This window comes from Capra hircus, chromosome 24, assembly GCF_001704415.2.
Source record: "Capra hircus breed San Clemente chromosome 24, ASM170441v1, whole genome shotgun sequence".
Classification (NCBI taxonomy): domain Eukaryota; kingdom Metazoa; phylum Chordata; class Mammalia; order Artiodactyla; family Bovidae; genus Capra; species Capra hircus.
The window spans coordinates 42,609,608-42,630,105 of NC_030831.1; the positions used below are offsets into that span (position 1 = coordinate 42,609,608).

General features: G+C 44.9%; 1 protein-coding gene across 1 annotated transcript in view; it reads right to left on the bottom strand.

Moving 5' to 3' along the window:
• The window catches only part of PIEZO2 (piezo type mechanosensitive ion channel component 2), a 255,503-nt gene that overhangs the window by 53,905 nt on the left and 181,100 nt on the right, over window positions 1–20,498 (bottom strand). The window contains exons 13-22 of the mRNA XM_018039712.1: window positions 18,748–18,978; window positions 17,978–18,101; window positions 14,969–15,249; window positions 13,808–13,956; window positions 11,676–11,849; window positions 3,429–3,640; window positions 2,967–3,127; window positions 2,275–2,451; window positions 1,885–2,010; window positions 331–531 (exon numbers count right to left, since the gene is read on the bottom strand). Of these exons, the coding sequence (XP_017895201.1) occupies window positions 331–531; window positions 1,885–2,010; window positions 2,275–2,451; window positions 2,967–3,127; window positions 3,429–3,640; window positions 11,676–11,849; window positions 13,808–13,956; window positions 14,969–15,249; window positions 17,978–18,101; window positions 18,748–18,978 (1,836 nt within the window). The remainder of the gene's footprint in view (window positions 1–330; window positions 532–1,884; window positions 2,011–2,274; window positions 2,452–2,966; window positions 3,128–3,428; window positions 3,641–11,675; window positions 11,850–13,807; window positions 13,957–14,968; window positions 15,250–17,977; window positions 18,102–18,747; window positions 18,979–20,498) is intronic.

Here is a 20,498-nt window from a genome sequence, read left to right on the forward strand (position 1 = left end):
AGGCAGGCCTCCCACACTATTCAGGTCAAAACAGTGTGCTCTGGCTGAGGTCATACATTCAGAAGGCACTAAACAGACACCCAGGCATCTGTAAGACTGGGCGTCCTGAGAAGCCATGTCCACAGCTGCAGAGCAGGGGACAGGCACCGAGTCCTGGAAACTCTCCACCAGGCCAGAGGACCCTGCCACGGAAGCTCCCCCCACCCCCTCAGATCCCAAGGAGATGGAAATCAGGGCATGAGACGTTCCACAGAGCCCTAGTGGCCACCTGGCTGAAAGCAGCTGCTGGAATTTTCAGAGAAAAGAGAACAGGTCAGCAAGGAAACTCACCTCCAGACCAAACTTGTAGAAGAAGTAATTGATGAAATACTTGGCACAGTTAACAAGTCCATCATCCAGCTGGAGTCTTGTGATGTTGTGGAAGATGGTTTTAGACACAGGGGTTGAGAGGTTGTTCCGACCACGGTAGTACTCCTGATGGCGGTAGATGGTAACCTCAAAGGCCAGGATGGCCAGCATCAGCAAGTTGTTCTAGAAAACAAGGAAAATACACATGATGCCACCTGGTCATTTACAGTCTCCTCAAAAAGCCATCTCATTTCACCATGGGTGTCTAAAGGGACAGTGTGTGATCAGATCCCACATCCATGTAACAGTCTTGTCTTTAATGCTCATTTTCCCTGTTTTGTGGTAACAAGGGTGGAGTCATCTCCAGTTTGCAAATCAGGTTAATTTTCATGATAACAGGATTTAGAACCTCTACACCAATGACTGGCGATAGTTTCGCCAGATCCAGAAAAAGTACCACCGAACCAGACAGCTGGGTCCACTCAGAAGGGTCATCCAGCCTTCTTTGCAACTAAATGTGAGAAACCCTTATACAGCATCCTGCAGGGACCCCAGGAAACAGAGTGAGCTGTAGACTGGGGCTCAACTTAGCAAGTTTTTGAACACAATATCGCTGAAAGCTGGCTAGAGAGAGCAGTAGAGTAAAAAATATGCTAATCATACTACAAAATAATAATATAAAATAGGTAACCTTTATGTGCCAGCCACTATTCTAATCACCCCTTTCAAATATGAGTTGGTTTTATCCTTGTAACAGCTCTTAATGGTAGACATCATTTGTATGTTACAAACAATATTGTTCATATGAGAAAACACCAGGAAGCTACACCAAGAAAGAGGAGATGCTTAGTACACTTTCAGATTCCAGGAGTTGAGTACAAAGGCTTTAATTACATCATCAGCATAATCCATCAAAATAAAATGTTCAAACTATCCATCACAGTAACATCTGAATAATCTGAACTATATTGCTTTCCTTATGTTTGTTACAACTATTTGCAATCAGAATTCATTTTTCAAAGACACACTCTATATGTGGCTACTTCTAAGCATAATAGATGCCATTGATTAAAATCTGTAGAATTTAGACAGCAAACATTTCTTGTCATGCTACACTTACTTCTCAGAAACAATTACCACCATTTGTTGTAATTTACTCAATATTTTTTCTTTGTGCCTACAAGACATCATTCTATGTATCCTGTTTTGAAGTTTGCTTTTTTTTTTTCAACATTACAATATATTTCGGATATCTTTCAGTGTCTGATAATATTATCAATCTGCCTTTGAGTGGTTTTGTAACATTCCAGTGAATATATTTGTCATACTCTATTCAAAGAATCTCAAATTACTCAGTTGATTTCTTTTCAGCACAATTCAATACTGATTTTAATACTCAGTCGTATGTATTGGAGGTGACTGCAAACCCCACGTAAGAGGATGAGGCTGTTCTCAAAGGTGAGGTGAGTGGTCTCCAGGGAAGGGGCTGCAGATGTGAACTTGGCAGAGGCAGCGGTAAGGATGAAGAAGCCTTACCCTCAGGTAGACAAGTAGAGGAGACGACTTCCTGAGGCCCACCCATTCTGTGGGGTCAATGGGTGCGCTGTAGAGCAGAGACTTGTTCAGCTGGTGCAGGGGGATGTTCGTCTGGTTTTCATTTGGCTGAAAAGAGAAAGGACTAAGAGATGGCCCCGCAGTCAGGAGAGTTCAGACTAGTCTCCCTCGAGTTTGAGCAAAGGGACATAGGGATGGGGAGGGAGGACCCACTTCAGGGGTAATCAGCATCAGGAGAGATGGGGCCAGGACACCTCCGACTCACTGAGCCAATGAAGGCCTGATGGCGAGGGCTGGGGGACTTGGGTCCCCCAAGGTGTGCCTCCCTTCCCTGAAGGCCAGGCAAGGAGACCCTCAGTCTCCGAGGCTCACCAACGAACAGTTCACAGAGAAGTTCTCAGGCTTGATGGTCTGCAGCTGGTACAGCATCTTACAGACAATGATCACACACGTCCAGACGGTGCAGACACTGGAGGCCAGACGGCGGAGCTTAGCATACGGCAGAGCAAAAGCCCAGGAAATCAGAAACACGTAGTTGAACAGTGACACCTGAGAACACAAAATTGGAAATGGGGACAAAAATATGTCACATGGCACAATATCTAAAAACCTAGATGTTTTTAGGCAACTTGACTGATTCAGTTCCTCTGAGCTGAGCAAAGGCTGGCTGGGCTCCTCATATGTACAAGAAATGGTTGTGGGTGTTAAGATATACAGCTAGTAAGCAGACACGCGTACAACCAGGTGATGTTAAGTAATGTTGCAGTTGAAACTACAGAGGTGAACAGGCTTCTGGGAGAACACCCAGGGGGTCCTTGGCCCAACCTGGAGCTTCAGGAACCTCTCCTGGGAGAGAACACGCCTGAGCGGTGCCCTCAAGCTGTGCGGAATTCAGACATATCCACACTGGGTGGGCACATGGCGCACAGCCACATCCGTGAGTCAGTGTCCACCTCTGATCCACCCGCGCTCAGCATGGGGACCTTAAGTCTAAGCGGCCCGAGGCTCCAGCTGGAGCAGATGCCTGGCTGGGTCTGGCCTAAAGACGGAACAGCATCACTTGCCTCCTTCACGGACACCCAGATGATGTAGGAGGACACAATCTTGACGATGTGCAGCTCCAGGATCCACCACAGGAATGTCTGCAGCTGGTGGAAGCCCTCCAGGAATCGCAGCAGCAGCACCGTGAGGCGGTCGATCACCAAGTGCCACTTGTTCCTCAGATCTGCAAGGCAGGGTGTGCGACTGTGAGTGGAGGTCTGGCCTGTACTGATGGGTCCCGTGTCCCTCTGATCTGCAAGGCAGGGCATGTGTGCAGCTATGAGTGGAGGCCTGGTGTGTAGGGCTTGTTCCCCCAGTTTCTAGCTCACTGCCAGGGTCAAGTATATACTTGAGCATATATTGAGTATATATCTTATTATATACTTATATAATGAGTATATATTTGATTCACTTGGAGCAAGTCAGCGGTTGGTTTCCTCCACCTGTGAGCCAGCATCCGAGCGGCTCCTGGGCGGGCGGCTTACCTGACGTCTCCTCCTCTTCTTCATCCTCCTCGTCCTCATCCTCATCCTCGTCCTCGCTGTCCCTGCCAGGCTCGCCCTTCTTGGCTTTTGCAGGGCATCCCCCTGGCATCTCCTCCCCAGGCCCAGCCAGCTGCTTGACCTCTGCCACCTCCAGGCTGGCAGTCAGCTTCATCATGGCAAGGTCTGGAAGGCTTCCCTCGGGGTGGGCCAGCCTGTCGGCAGAGAGCAGACAAGTCAGGGAGGGAAGGGCATTGGGAGCTGAGAGTGAGGGGCATGTGGAGGAAGATGAACAAAATGGAAGTCACTACACAGCTTGGCATGTGGGCTTGTTAGCATCCGGTTGCTTTTTATTTTTTAAAGCTCTTTCTAAAAAATGAACTGTAAACTCAGGTTTGGTGAGCTCTTCCAATTCAGGTTCTAGTGATGAGTCAGTCATGAGAACTATCAACACCTAAACTTGACATTTTTTCCCGCAGGAGAAAATGGTCAGAGTTTAGGATGGAGAAGCATGAAATGGCATCGTGTAGAGCAAGCATTTCATGGCTTCACAGGGGGACTTACTCATTGTGGTGGATTGGTAATTTTTTCTTGATGCTGCTCAAAGTAATGGAAATAGAAAGGGAAAAAAAAGGAGATGAGAACAGAAGAGTTATAAGGAGAGTCAGAGATCACACATCATGCTATAGTCATCTACTATCGCATTCCTGTATGCCGGGTGCAGGGGCCCTAACGCCATGTGCATTCCAGGATGGCGGCCACAGCGTGCTTTGACTGGGAGCCCTGAGCTGGGCAGCTGATCTGAGAATGGACGGTGCTGCAGTGGTGAAGGGCAGGACGCAGAGACTGCTGAGGCAAGTCAGGTCATGCTTTCTTAGAAACACAGCAAACCATCCCCTAGGAATCAAGTCATTCACAGTTTAAGGAGGGATTTTTTTTTTATAAATTCTTAAATAACGTGTAATGTCAGTCAACTTTTGCATGGACCAATCTCATCCTGTGGCGATTTGAAGCGTATGCAGTGGATGCAAATGCTTCCGGGGGTAAGAAGCCTGTATCACACCCCATCCTCGGGCACCAGGTGAGCTGCGGGACCAGATCTTCTGAGAAGAGTGCGGGAGCCTGGCTGAGGGGGCTGCAGCCTTAGGGAGCTCAGCAGCTCTTGAGGGTCCAGCTTAGTTCACAGCGAATAGTAATGAGTATGATCTTGCTCCTCAGTTTTTGAAGAGTATACCTTTTTATTCATATTCAAATGAATGTTTGAAGGAATGTTTGTGGGCAATAAAGTAGACATTAGGTAGTCCTTCTCATTTGCAATAATTTATTCATTTCAGCCTGTCACAAGACAGACACTTAATAATGTTATCATATCTGTAATACTCTGAGTTTTATCTGTAATATTATATCTGTGATATCTGTAATTGACTCTGAGACAATTTCATGTCTCTGGAATTTTACTTTCCTTTTCTTAACAAAATGAAGAAGTTCGGCTAGATAAAAATCTAAGCTCATATGCAACTTCTTGGTTTTGCATTTAAAACACCTGTGATATTGGAGAACTGTGGTCAAGATTATGCATTGCCCTTGGACTTTCAGAGAGGTCCTCCTTCAAAAACAATTCCTTTTAGCGATGTCAAGCAGGTAGATCACAGAATGTCAGAAATGCATTGCTAATTTAGTGAACAAAGAATGTTCTGAGAAAGTGTGCTGACATGTACTTGCTTTTTTTTTTTTCTTCTCTTTTGGATATATGTGTACATATAGCTGACTCACGTTGTTGCACAGCAGAAAGTAACACAACACTGTAACACAACTATACTTCAAAATATAAATTAATTAATTAAATCGTACGGTCGAAAAAAAATTCACCTTTCAGTTTGGCTTTGATAATCCACATTATAGCCAGATTTCCACAACATTATTTTCTACTTGTATGTACTTGCTCATTTTCTTAAGCTAGATAATTCATCTGAGAAAATCTGTGCACGCAAAATCCCTCTGGATGAAAGTATTTTCAATGCATGGTTGGAGTTTCTACTTTAAAAGAAACTATATGAATCCTTTCATCGTGCTTTCGTTTTTCTCATAGCATTTTTCTGGGACAATCCAGAACAATGTTAAAAGCATGCTCTTTGGAATCAAAAAGATTTAGATTCAAGCCTAAACTAGACATCTTACTAACAAGGGGAAGTGGCAAAGCTCCTTACTCTTTTATTTTTTAAAAATTTTATTGAAATATAGTTGATCTACTATGTGTTAATTATAACAATGGGATTCAGTTACACATGTACACAGGATCAGGTGTAATGGCCCTGGTTTGTGTATATGTAGGAGAACTAACTATTGCTCCTGTCAAAATATTCCAAATCAGTCTGTTTACAAATTCAGTTGGAACTTCCTGCAAGTTTTCACATCATCAGAATTTTACCAGTCAGCCACTGTCCTTAACACAGCCCTACCTCACATCTTATAAGGTCAAGTCTAAATTGTGATTGACCCAGAAGTTGGTTATAGGTATGTCCCCTCTTTCATTGGAACTCCCATTTACAAACACAGTATTCCCCTTATTAAACAGCACTGAGCATACAAAAATAAATTTGGGGAGAAAGAAAGCTTATTTACTCAAGAAAAGGTTCACCGTATCATTCTAATCAAGAGAGGTCCCTTCAAAACTGGACACACTTCACGTGCAGCCTTTCCGAAGCACACACTGTGCAGGGAGAGAGGGTTTGTTAGGGCGAGTGCTCCCTGGGGCACAGCTCTGACTTTTCTTAAAATGTGGGCATTCAGACAAAAACGAAAGTTCACTGGAAAGAAGACTGAGCTAATGGTGGAATGCTTCAAGTTTTTAATTATTTTAGATGACTGCATCTAGGTCTGAGAACTCCTGAGTCAGTTCAGGGTTGATGGGCATATGTTTTTCCTCAAGAGGAATGCAGGGAGCCAACTCTACCATCAGCATCCTTGGCACATTGGTTCTAGGACCCCTACGGACACCAATACCTACGGATGCTCAAGTCCCTTGTATAAGATGCTATAGTATTTGCTTGTAACCCTATGCACATCCTCCTGTATATTTTAAATGATCTCTAGATGGCTTGTAATACCTAATACTATTTGAATGCCATGGAAATAGTAACTTGCACACAGCAAATTCAAGTTTGCTTTGGGGAACTTTCTGGATTTTTATAAAAAAATGTTTTTGGTTGAATCCATGGACGCAGAAACCACGGATATGGAGGGCTGAGTGTATCAGTTGTCACAGCCCAACAAACCACTTCTGCCCCTTGGGCACCCCAGCCACCTCCTCTTAAAGCACATGGTCAAGAATTTATCAGAAACACAGAGGGAGAGAGAGACAGATATAGTGTGGTTCTTTATGTTAGGAGGGATAAGACTGATACGGCTGCTCAAGACTTATGCTTCAAGTCTGGAGCTTACTTCTCTAGCTGGCAGCTAAAAACTTGAGGTTGACATTTCTCTCTCAGGTTGCCCCCAAAACCGGCCCCAAAGGGGGCCCACCCGACCTCGTTCCTCTTCCATAGAGATCTCCACAGAGATGCACTAAGTTTTTACACCTCTTTCTAGACGTTCTGCCTCCTCGGGTCTGCTACTTGGTTATCAGCCTCAGCATTCCTCTTAAGAGGAAAGACAGTGGAGTAGAAAACCTACAAATCTTTCCAAGAGTTATTTTGTTAAGTGGATTTATTGCAAAATACATGCTTCTACTACCTAAATTACTGACTTGATTACTTAAGACGTGAAGTTATGGGAGTGGATATTTTAATTCTCTCAATAGAGTAAGAAGAGCTTTGGTGAATTAGACCTGAAGACTCTTCTCTTTTGGGCACTTGAGGATAACTCCACACACAGCAGGTGTCAGAGCTCACACTTTGTTACCTGTGGTTATGAGCATGTGTTATAAGGCACGCTGCCCAACTTGGCTTTTTTTTTTGTTTTTTTTTGCAGAAGGCAAACATATTGTGAAATCTGTCATGTAAAATACCATCCTTCTATATGATGCTCTTTTAAGTAGATATATACTTGAAGAAATTGGTGTTTTAATTTTCTCTTAACCATAGATTGTTGTTGATATTCATTCAGGAATACCCACTAGTGGTTAAACCCCCACAGTAGGTGAGATATTAGCCCTGCGGTGGATTGTACAAGGGACCCAGGGCCTGAGGGGCGGAGGTGGTGGGCAGGGGAGATAAGACAGGCAGGCAGATGGGGCTGAAGGCCAGTGTCAGGAGGCGGCAGCAAAGAGAAAGTGCTCCAGGAACTCAGAGGAAGGGCCGGTACGCTCAGCAGGGACTCGGCAGAGATGGGTGGTTTGTGGAGCAGCTGGTTCTTGAGCTGAGCTCTTGATTACGTGTTCAGGAGGGACATGGGCTCGCAGGCAAGCCCAGGACTAATTCTACCAAAGGGTGACCAATGCCGAGTGCCAGCTGAAGACCCTCGGCCACCTCTCAGTCCACTCAGCAGCACCATTCAGTCCAAACACCGAATGGTTGGGTTTGCAAAAGACATCCATAGCATACCTGGAGGCCATATCCACTGTCTGATGATGTCAGTTTCATTTACAAGCTAATAAAGTGCTTAACACCCCCAGAGACCATTTAAAAAAGGAGCCAAGAGAGAAAACGTTGAAGTACCCACCTATTTATTATCAGATACACACGCCCATTGACCTTGGCATGGCTACGCAGGAAGCACAAGGCGGCAGTGGGGAGACAGTCAGAGAGAGAAAGAGGAGAGTGTTAGCCAGAGAGAAGGAGCTGACTGTGTCCTGTAAGCTCTGCATCACCAGGCATGTCAGCAACACCTTTCATGCCCCGCAGTGTCCAGACAGCGAGGCTCGGCAGCACCGTGAAGTCAGACAAGAGTCAGGTTTGAAACACTTGACAGCAACAGCCTCTTCCTCCCTCCCTCCCTCAAAGAATCACACATCTGGTCAGAGACCTGTAAAGGTTTAAATGTCCAGAGTGCACTTATCAAATAAAATACCACATAAAACATTAATTCTTGGTCCTTCTCCAGAATTAAAAAACATAAAATCCTTTGAGTATCTGTATTCAAGATACTGTTTTCTGAGGTTTTTCTAAAGTTAAAATTTTAAAAAGTCATTCTATTTCTGTAAGTGTCATAGTACCTTTTAAAACAAATTATTATGACCTAGCAATCCCACTGCTGGTCATACACACCGAGGAAACCAGAACTGAAAGAGACACGTGTACCCCAATGTTCATCGCAGCTCTGTTTATAATAGCCAGGACATGGAAGCAACCTAGATGTCCATCAGCAGATGAATGGATAAGAAAGCTGTGGTACATATACACAATGGAGTATTACTCAGCCATTAAAAAGAATACATTTGAATCAGTTCTAATGAGGTGGATGAAACTGGAGCCTATTATACAGAGTGAAGTAAGCCAGAAAGAAAAACACCAATATAGTATACTAACGCATATATATGGAATTTAGAAAGAACGATAACCCTGTATGTGAGACAGCAAAAGAGATACAGATGTATAGAACAGTCTTTTGGACTCTGTGGGAGAGAGGGAGGGTGCGATGATATGGGAGAATGGCATTGAAACATGTATAATATCATATGTGGAAAGGATTGCCAGTCCAGGTTCGATGTGTGATACAGGATGCTTGGGGCTGGTGCACTGGGATGACCCAGAGGGATGGTATGGGGAGGGAGGTGGGAGGGGGGTTCAGGATGGGGAACACGTTTACACCCGTGGCAGATTCATGTTGATGTATGGCAAAACCAATACAATATTGTAAAGTAATTAGCCTCCAATTAAAATAAATAAATTTATATTAAAAAAACAAATTATTGACACATGGCAGTCACAGATATTTAAATAAGGAATGGACATTCAGTATCTTACTATTAAGTGTTTAATTGCATAATAATTATGTTGTAATTATGTTATAGTATCTATTTTATCAATATATAAGGGAAATGATATTCCTGACAATGTCTACCTAGAAATAATAATAATTTCTCATAAGATTTGTCATAAAATTTTTCATAATGCTAACTATAAATTCTAGAAGGCTCAACATGATGAATTCTGCTTCAGACACAAATGACACTTGCCTACAGGGCAGACACAAACCACACAAACAGCAGACAAAACAGGCAAAGGATAGCTGGCTGTTCATAGAAACAACAGGAGCAGAATCAATATAAGGGATAAAATGCACTGATCATTCCCAATTTGGGATTTTTTTTGGGGGGCGGGGGGAAAGAACAGAGAAGGCAAAGCATGACAGTCAATCCAATTCTGAAAAGACCTCTTTCTTCATCATTTTGACTTACTAGGGTCCTAGGGACTAAAAATCACTAGTAAGGAAAACATGACAATGGAAAAGAGTTGTGAAAAAGATGGGATATATGCCCCATGCTCCAGGTAGAAATTTGGGGACTTTTATATGAAACTCCTGCATGAAATCCCTAAACACCAAACTTGGATGAGTCCTTTGAACTCTTCTTTTCACAGAACCAAAAAATGAAATCCCATGACCCGAAGCCATGCATACTGGTGACATTACTCATCCTTGCCTCGCCCTTTCCCTTCTCTTGGAAAAGTAACAGTTCAGGGGGTGCTAGGGGCTGAGCCTTGGCCAGACGAGGGCCAGCCATGGCCTCAGACTGACCAGACCACAGGGCCTCCGTTCTGTCCAGACAGGTGAGGGGGTTACGGGCTGGCTGGATAGTAGAGGAAAACAGAAGGACGCATCTTGATAAGAGGCTGCTATCCTTTCTCAGAAGCCACATAATTAAATCACGTTCACGTACTTAAGGAAACCCTGTTCAACACATTCAGTTTTCCATAATTCCACCAGTCAATCTTAAGGGAAATCAACCTTGAATATTCATTGGAAGGACTGCTGAAGCTCCAAGACTTTGGCCACCTGATGTGAAGAGCTGACTCATTGGAAAAGACCCTGATGCTGGGAAAGATTGAGGGTAGGAGGAGAAGGGGGTGACAGAGGATGAGATGATTGGATGGCATCATTTCAATGGACATGAGTTGAGCAAACTCTGGGAGAAAGTGAAGGAAGGAATCCTGGCATGCTGCAGTCCATGGGGGCGCAAAGAGTCGGACATGACTGGGCAACTGAAGAACAACCACCCCCTAGCACAGCAGAATGTTCACAGTCTGACATTTCATGAGCTGTGCCTGATGAATTACTGCTTCATCTTCTTTCCGTGGACTCACTGTTTCCCTTGAGAAGGGGATTGGGAATTTTCACCTGTGGTGTCTGTGTTCCTCTGAAGGCAGCACTTTGCTCCCTCATCTACACAACAAGGGTTTTCCAGAAGCTGAATCACAGCCTATTATGTGAAGCAGAGAGGAAAATCTGTATCAAGGCTCATTAGGCAAATGCCTGTAATGTTCCTGAGATGGAGCAGGCCTATGGATGTGTGCTGACCGACTGTGGCTCCACACACATGGCCAGGGTGAGACAGATCCCATCAGCTACTTGGAAACACTTTGTATTAGTATTTATTGATGGAAGACAGCAACAGTGAACTGCTGGCAGAAAACACTGCCCTCACTCTTTCCTTAAATGTTACTCTGGTTACTCATAGATGGCAGAACCTTTCAGCTGAGGTCCTTCCTTCCCAAAACAGGAGAATTCTGTACTACGCTTTCACTCATAGAGACTTCCTTACTACCTGTCAGTGCAACAGAAAACTCGCCCTCTGAATTTAGCCAGATTCTGTAAACGTTCTAAAAACACCCCACCACCCCAGATACAAAAGACACATTGCCACTGCAAAGGAACCTCAGTCTGCACAGGTCTTCTGGACCAACTCACATGTCTGTCAAGATCACCCATGAAATGTAATAAATCACCATCCATGTGCATGCTAAGTTGATCAGTCATGTCCGACTCTTTGCGACCCCATGGACTGTAGCCCACCAGGCTCCTTTGTCCATGGGATTCTCCAGGCAAAGATACTGTAGTGGGGTCCTACTTCCTACTCCAGGGAATCTTCCTGACCCAGGGATCAGACTTTTGTCTCTTATGTCTCCTACACTGGCAGGCAGATTCTTTACCACGAGCACCACCTAGGAAACCCAAAGCACTACCTACTGTTTCATAAAGTGTGATCAAATACTCCACATTTTTTCCCACTTAGAGGCTGACTGTCATGGCAAGTACAGGTCGAGATTCTCAGTGAGAGGACAGGAGGGTCTGGCTGAGCTTGCTTGCGCTCACCTATAGACAGCGCTGTCCTCCTTGCTGGGGATGGACTTCAGGTCGGTGAGCTCCAGGAATCGGTCGTGGAAGTAGTGCAGGTGCAGAATGCAGACCAGGAGGAAGGAGGTGGGGATGAAGATGCGCGTGAACAGCTCGGCCACCGTGAACTGCTTCAGGCCAAGGTCCTCCAGCCTGTGAAACGGGGCGGTTTCCCCGGTGGGCTCTTGCACCCAAATGTCCACCGGAATTCAACTATTTCTCGGTGATTTCATACTGAACATTTTCAAGACAGAAGTCTCCATTTCCCCATGTTCCTGAAGCAGCTAAGCTGTTCTCGCCCCCTCCCCACCCGGGTCTTCCCTAGCACAACCGTTCACCTCGTGCAAAATGCCTAAGTCAGGACATCCCCTCCCCCAACACACTTTCCTGTCTCCACCATCCACATCCCTTCACCCTCATCTCCGGAATCTGTGCTCTTGTTTCCTCTCTAGTGCCCCCTATTCTAGGTGAGGCCGCCATCCTCGATCATAGGACCTCCCCCACCACCACTGCTGGCTGACCACTTGGCTGTGTCTGTTCTTGCCCCCACACATCACTGCTTTCTCTGCCAGTCAAGGGTGCTTTAAAGACCTGATGTTTCACCGAGAATGAGACACAAACCATCATCACCTAGGATCCCTGCACCTCCAGGCACCTGGCTGACCTCCACCCTCCCTGCAGGTGAGCCTTCCTGCTGTTCAGCACACTCACCAAACCCTGTCCTGCCACAGGCCCTTTGCATTTGCTGTTCTCTTTTCCTGGAATTTTCTTCCACCTCTCAGTTCCCAACCCAGTTTTCTAAAGACAAGCTCCTTCTTATTCTTCAAGAGTTTAAATGACATCTCCTGGGACTTCCCTGGTGGTCCAGTGGTTAAGACTTGGCACTTTTACTGCTGAGGGCATGGGCAATCCGTGCGGGTCGGGGAGCTAAGAATCCACATGCCAAGTGGTGCAGCCAAAAAATTAAAAGTGACACCTCCTCAGGGAAGCCTGCCTGAACCACTCCATCTCTAGCTACTGTGTCCCCATTGTTCACTACCTCAGCTTGTTTTCGTTTCCTTCACAGATGTGTCAGTTTGTAATTTATTTCACATAAAGTAGGTTTTTTGGTTTGTCTCCCGTCCTAGAATGTAAACTCCACTGGACTCAGACTCCCTCTGGCTTCCAGGTGATATTCAGGTGCACAAGAATGTCTGGCTCAGGCAAGGTGCTTAGCTCTATGTTTCCTCCTCTGGACACTTGGCTCTATGCCCAGTCCTGGTTCGATTTCCAAAGGAATTTAGGAAGTTTAGAGGAGCAGAGTAGAAAAGGCTAGAGTCCTATCTATTTCATGCATGAGAAACAGCTCATCACTGCTAGTTTCCATGCCAACCACTCCTTGAGAGTCCCTTGGACAGCAAGGGGATAAACCAGTCAATACTAAAGGAAATCATTCCTGAATATTCATGGAAAGGACTGATGCTGAAGCTGAAGCTTCAAGTCTTTGGCCACCTGATGGGAAGCCCCAACTCACTGAAAAAGACCTTGAGGCTGGGAAAGATTGAGAGCAGGAAGAGAAGGGGATGAGAGAGGATGAGATGGTTGGATGGCATCACCGATTCAATGGGCATGAGTTTGAGAAAACTCTGGGAGATGGTGAAGGACAGGGAAGCCTGGCGTGCTGCAGTCCAGGGGGGTTGCAAAGAGTCAGACACAACTGAGCAACTGAACAACAACTCCTTAGAATCTCAGCACCGGCTCCATCAGGGAGGGAGGCTGATGCTCTGTGTTACAAGCCTCTGGTTAGGAAGAAGAACCACATGACTGTGAGGAGCCAGGCAGGTGAGCTTCATATGAAACACTAGAAAAAGCCATTTCATTAACAAGGGGCTGAGAATTTACTGTCCAGTCAATTCTTACTGAGTACCTATTATGTGTCAAAAGCTCAGGCCTATGTTATGAGAAGCCCAAAAAACCAAGACCAATGAGTTCTGTTCTGGAGGAACTCACAGCCAGTGATGACGTCAGGTTTTACTAAAACTTCCTTCCTGGCAAGGTGTTTGGAACAACACGCCCTCGCGACTTCACCCGGTGGGTCACTTTCCACCCTGCTCTCCAGCACAGTTACTTACTTTTCTTTTTTCAGTCCAGTCATGTTTTGCCACAAGCCTGGGAAGTTTTCAAACTGATATGTGTATATAAAGATAAGCACCAGCATTGTGTAGATAACCACCGACATCCAGAAGTACTTCAGAATCCTCCTCCACCATTCATAGTGCACCTGTGAGTCAGAGGGTGAACAACAAATCAGGAAAAAGCATGTTAGTGGAACACTCACAAAAATACCTGCTCCATTCAACAAAAACAGGTGATTCCATTCACACATGTCTGAAAGCAGAGTCAAGTTCATTTTCAGTTTTTGAGGCTGTGTTGCTCATAGAGTTGGGATAATGTAGATTGGAATCTGAGGACTTCCCTTGTGGCTCAGATGGTAAAGAACCCGTCTGCCAATACAGGAGACCTGGGTTCGATCCCTGGATCAGGAAGATCCCCCGGAGAAGGAAATGGCAACCCACTCCAGTATTCTTGCCTGGAGAATCCCACAGAAAGAGGAGCATGGTGGCTACAGTCATTAGGGTCACAGTCAGACACAACTGAAGCAACTTGGCACACACGCACGTTGTGTTAGTTTCAGGTGCACAGCAAAGTGATTCAGCTATAGGTATTATATATATAATATATATAGATAGATTCTTTTCATTTATAGGTTATTACAAAATCTGGGTATAGTTCCCTATGTTATTCTGTAGGTCTTTGTCTATCTCTTTTATAGACAGTAGTGTGTATACGTTAATCTCAAATTCTAATTTTATCCCTACTCCCACTTTCCCTTTAGGTTAATGATAAGTCTGTTCTCTATGTCTGTAGGTCTGTTTCTGTTTTGGAAATAAGTCAATTTGTGCTGTATTTTAGATCCCACCTGTCAGTGATGTCCTATGGTATTTGTCTGATTTACTTCACCTAGTATGATAATCTCTAGGTCCATCCATGTTGCTGTAAACGGCACTATTTCATTCTTTTTACGGTTACGCAATAGTACATCGTATAAATATACCACATCTTTATCCCTTCATCTGTATAAGACAAGGAAGCCACCCTAACCAATTTTCTTCATCGACCCCTTTACATGATGTGTTCGTGAGGTCACAGTAACTCAGAGCCTCGCCGAAGGAAGCTCAGGCACACCCCTGGACAGATGCAAGGATGGCAACCCAGGGGCCACAAGCACCCACCTGATACAGGGCCACACAGAAGAGGAAGAGTACCATGTAGATGATCTTGTACATCACGATTTTACCCTCGAAGCTGACGAAGAAGAACATCCCCCCGCAGACGTAGATCCAGTACTTGATGAACAGGGCCACCACCAGGTTCCCCAGCACCTTCATCACGTCCTGCTCATCTGCCTCTTCCTCGTCCTCGTCCTCTCTCCGCTCCTGCTGCTCCTCCTTCGGCTCCTCTCCTTCCTCCTTCTCCTGAGCCTCGCTGTCTACCTGTACATCCTGTTCATCATCTTCAAGACAGAAGACCCTGCTGTTACGAGGAGCTGGTCCCTGGACCAGAACCACACGCTCTTACCCATGTGAGGTGGGTGCCACACACTTCAGGCATTACCGTACGATTTAAAATAATTTTAGACAGTTCTAATAAACAAGGTAGAATTTATAGAACTAATCATAGTTCACTTTCTTAACCTTCCTGAAACATAAAAGAAACACATTTTGTAATACTTTTATACAAGCTTTTCATAACACCTATTTCACTTGCATTGTCCAATAGCTATAATTACTGTAGGATCAAGAGAAATAAACAGTCAACAATAACACAAACCGAACTAACTCTGACAATTTCAGATTCTGACTGCAGTGTGCCTCTAGCAGTCTTTTATTGAATCTGGGTTATTGGCAATAATGTTAACCAGAAAGTATGATTTTATAGAATGAAAAAATTGAGTCAAAGCCAAATATAATTTAAATTGGGTTTCAGGACTAATTATAATTTAACTAAATTTAAAATAATTTTATGCATTGGAAGTAAAAGCTTATTTGGTCTTACTTTAAAATATGCTAACATATAGGACTCATCTTTGTGGTCCTAAGGTGACCTATCATTTGAATAACTTATTCAAATGACCAGGAGATCCAGAGTGAGGGGGAATGCACGTGGGGTGAGAGGTCAGAGTAACTGTTGATCTTAAATGAACTGTTCTTTGCCGGGAGCCAGCGTGAGGAATTCCACCCATGACAAGGTCATGCGGCAAGAGCTCTGATGGCAAGGCTAATCAGACCTCAGGTTTTCCCTCTGGAATTTCCTGAGCATCCACCCCCCCAAAAAATAAGAATCTGCTGGCTTTTGTGCTCTGCTTATCCACTTTTCTGATATTCTCTGGAAAAAAGTCAATTCAGGGCTTTAGTCTTCTGCATTTGAAAGGGCTGTTTCAGTTAACCCCTTCTGATTGCTCTCTAGCTTGCCTAACAGGTTCCCCAGACCTCTTACCGCTTGTGAATTGCTTACAGCCCCCCAACCGCGAGAGGCACAAAGCTTGAAAGCATCTCAAAGATACAGAGCCTTTTCTAAAGAGTTAAAAATTATACTGGTGGAGGGTTTTCACTGTTGACTCAATGACTGCTGCCAGGCCTCCATATTCTTTATCTTTTAGGCATCTGGAAGGATGTTACTCAATGTAAGCAGGATATAGAAAAAGATACATAGTAGTTTTGATGTTAGCAACACTAGACTTTTGAGTTAATTGCTTCTCTTTTGCTGTAAATCACTGTACTTCCTCTACTTGTAAGTTGCTGTATCTTTGCTGTGTAAGAATGTAACTTTATTTAGTGCTTTCTGAGAGTGGCACCAGACCTTGGGAAAATCAACACAACTGTCTTCCGGTTGACAAACCCTTTTCAGAAAAAAGGCTGTAAAATGTTAATTGGCCCTTTTGGCTGGAAGATGATGTAAATTACATAAGACTTGTGTATACAATTAGGTATGCAGAGAGAAAAGCCTAGTTTTGATAAGAGTCTGGACTGCTAACGCTGCATAACTTTGTGTTACCCATTGATCTCCATGTTTTATCAAAGGTATATAAGGCCTTCTAAACAATAGGAGCCGGAGCCAGTCGCTGGACTGGTTTCCCCAGTGTGTCTCTCTCTCTCTTCTTCTCTCCCTTTCCCTCCCTCTGCTCTTTACTTTAATTTCAGGCTGAATTTCCACCTGGGGCGCGGAGGCCGCCAAGTCTACTTACTTGCCCTGGCTGTTAAGACTCGGGCGAAAGGAAGCCTAAGGCGAGGCACCCTTAGATATTCAAGTGAGCACCGGTGGCCCAACGTAGATGGTGCAAATTCCTTGTCTGGAATTTTATTGGTCTTCCGGGTAAACCAAGCTATTCAGCCCTCTTCCTCCACTTAATCTTCCTACTATAGTTTCTTAATCTAATCATATCAATCAATAAATAAGTTTTTCTCACGCCAACGCCGTCCACCCTTCGAATTCCCTGGATCCACCGGGGCTGGACCCCAGCAGTTCTTTACATAAAGCAACCGGTGAATTTAATCACTGTGTTAACAGACATCCAAACTCAAATAGTCAAGATTCAAACCTTAAAGATTTTTGTTGCTGAAAAACAACGAATGTTTAGGTCTAAATGAGAAACTATAAGAAAAAGATGAGTTGGTTTTCTCCTCCTGACAGGGTTAATCTGAAAGTTACCAGCCCTGCCTCTGAGAACATTTACGGCTTCCTTTTCAGACAATGCTACAAGCCTCACTAATGGTCTCCAAGCTGTTCTATGAGCATTAAATTTTATTGTATTTATTGGCACATTCACGCAGGTAGGGAGCAAGTGACTCTCATTTGACCCATGGAGTGGGGTCTAAAACTACAGAAGGTGTCATCGAAACATCATCTTCCTTTTTTTTTTTTGACTTTGTGGTACATTCGTTTTTGAAAAGGCAAGAGGATTTGAATTTGGGAGATCTGAGTCATTCTCTTGGTACTAACACTCAAGAAGCTGTGACCTTGGAGGACCCAGGGAATGCCCTGCAGTGGGGATCACTTTTGTGTGTATCAAATGACCCAGGGTCTTTCCAACTCCAGTGGACGCCCATGTGGGCAGGAATTCAGCCCTGGGACGTGGTCATCTATCCGCTCACATCCAGCCTGGCCTCCTTCTGGTCTGGGGCAGAGCCTCCAGGGATGTCCTCTGGGGCCCTTCTTCCGGTCATATTGCATGCACTAATTACCTTTTTCTTCATTTTCCTGACTTCCGATTTTGACCTCAGACAGAAGAGCTTCCTTTTCTTGGAGAGCTTTCTGCTCTGTGAGGTGCTGTCTCAGCAGCAGCCAGAATGTGATGGTGAACAGAATCTGGAAGGAGACAATAGGGATCAGAGCATCACGCCTCTGAAGTGTAAGCATGTTCAACCACAACTATGCTTCCCTGCCCTTCAGAGGAAGCACACTGCATAAGCCCATCCACTCAAGACCGTCAGGCGCCCACTACATTGCATCTGAAAGTCGCCAGCTTTTAAATCTCCTTTCCTGAGGACGCTGGCGTGCGGTCCAGTGCCGGGGTGCCTTCATGCCTGGGATGCTCCAGGAAGAGGCACAGGACCACCTGCGCTGGAAACTGACGTGGGCCAGGGGTCTCCTTCCTGCCTGGGACCTCAGCACAAGTAGAAGAGGAAGATGTATTTTTCTATGAGCCCCGTTATGTCTACAGTGTTCCTTATTTTGAAGAAATCCACAGAAATGGGGGAAAAAGAACATTTCATCCCAGCAAACAGAGTCCCTGAATCCTCCCATTCTTTTCTGGAAGCTGAAGGGGTAGTTTTTCTAAGTGCCCACATGTGTATATTAACATTTTCTTGAGGGTAAGAGAAAAATAAAATTATGATTTCAAGGAGCATTGAATTCCTGGAACCTACTTTTGCACAGTCCTGCTTGGATATGACTGTTTTGATTACCGTTGTTTTGTCTGAATGCCCTGCCCCGTTTACCCCTGCCCACTTACCTTTGAGGCGAGCTCCCCTGGCTCCTTCTTTTCTAAGAAACCCGGGACCTTTTTAATCTCGGGGAGCTCAAAGCTCCATATGTACTGCAGTATGAGCAGCAGGTTTCCGTAGACAACCATAAAGGGGGAGCTGATCATGGCATACTTCCTCCGGTTGCGGATCATCCACAGGGTGCAGGACCAGATGAGCAGCACGAAGGTCAGCCAGCTGTGGTACGTGATGCTCCAGGCCTCCAGGGGGGAAGGGCGAGAAAGCGGGGCGGTCAGTATATGGTACAGTCCCCACTCTGCTGAGTTAGACGTGGTCTACAAGGAAAAGTTCAGTGACATTCACACTAGTGGGGAGGATCATGGTGAAACTGTGGGGGAAACGTCCCAGCTGCATAGGGGACGAAGCAGGCAGCAAGGCTGCCCTGTGAGCCGACACTGCCCTCAACCTCCTGGAGGGAAGAGGGTCAAGCGAGGGTGGGGACGGCTTCACTCTGTGCCCTTTGCCCTTCAGCCCAGATGTCTTTCTTTTCACTGGATTTGCTGGATGAAACGCAACCCTAAGTGCTTCCTCCTCCATTCTTCCAAATCAGCTTGGGATTGGCTATTTTTCCCGGGTGCTGGGTGAGTGTGGCCAAGCTGGGCTCAGAGATGGAAGCTGCGGGACCACAGGGTCAGCAGATGAGCTGGCTTCAAGGGTCCCCTTAGCTGACCCACCGGGAAGACAAACGTGATAGGAATCAGGGAATCGCCAGGAGGAAGTGTCAGATGTCTGCACCCCAGTAGTAAAGCCAGGCTAACAGAGAGCCCAGCCTCAGCTTCTGTCCTGTATGGAGCAGGACATCCTCCAGTCACACCAAACCCTGGCAGACCTAGAACACATCTCAAAGGGCAGCTTCCAGAACATTCTAGAAAGTCAGGCTCATGAATATCATCAACCTCAAGAAATCTATCCTCTTTTACCATAATCTTCAATACCAAATTTCTGTGAAAAGGCCTCTGTGACAATCTAGAAGGGTGGGATGGGGTCGGAGGTGGGTGGGAAGTTCAAAAGGGAGGGAACATATGCATACCTACGGCTGATTTATGTTGATGTATGGCAGAAACCAATACAATGTTGTAAAGCAATTATCCTCCAATTAAAAATACATAAATGTATTTTTAAGAAATATTTTCTAGTTGAGGCTGAGTTAAATCATATTCTTGACTATCATGAATTTCAAGGGTTATTGCAAAGTCTGAAATGTTTTATGTCTGTTTTGCTTCTGGAAAGCAGATAAGTATTGAGATAAATAAGATAAATGAATGAAGTCAGCACAGAACAAATACTTCCTCTCAGCAACTTGCAAATGTGTCCTAAATCAAAGCTAGTTTTTTAAAGTACAGAGTTATTTAAAATTGTTGTTTAAAACGTATGGAAATTTAAAAATGGAAATTAAAACTGTTTTTATTAAAATGAAGTGAGAAACTGAGAGCTATTATTAAGTCATGAATTATTTTCATGAAAAACAGTATTCCTTGGAAATGATGCTATCAAAGTGGTAGTCACTCAGTTGCATCTGACTTTTTGTGACCCCAAGAACTGTAGCCCTCCAGTCTCCTCTGTCCATGGAATTTTCCAGGCAAGAATACTAGGGTGGGTAGTCATTCCCTTCTGCAGGGGATCTTCCCAAGCTAGGGATCAAACTCTGGTCCCCTGCATTGCCGGCAGATTCTTTACCGCTGAGCCACCAGAGGTCAGTAATAGTTAATACCTTTATCCC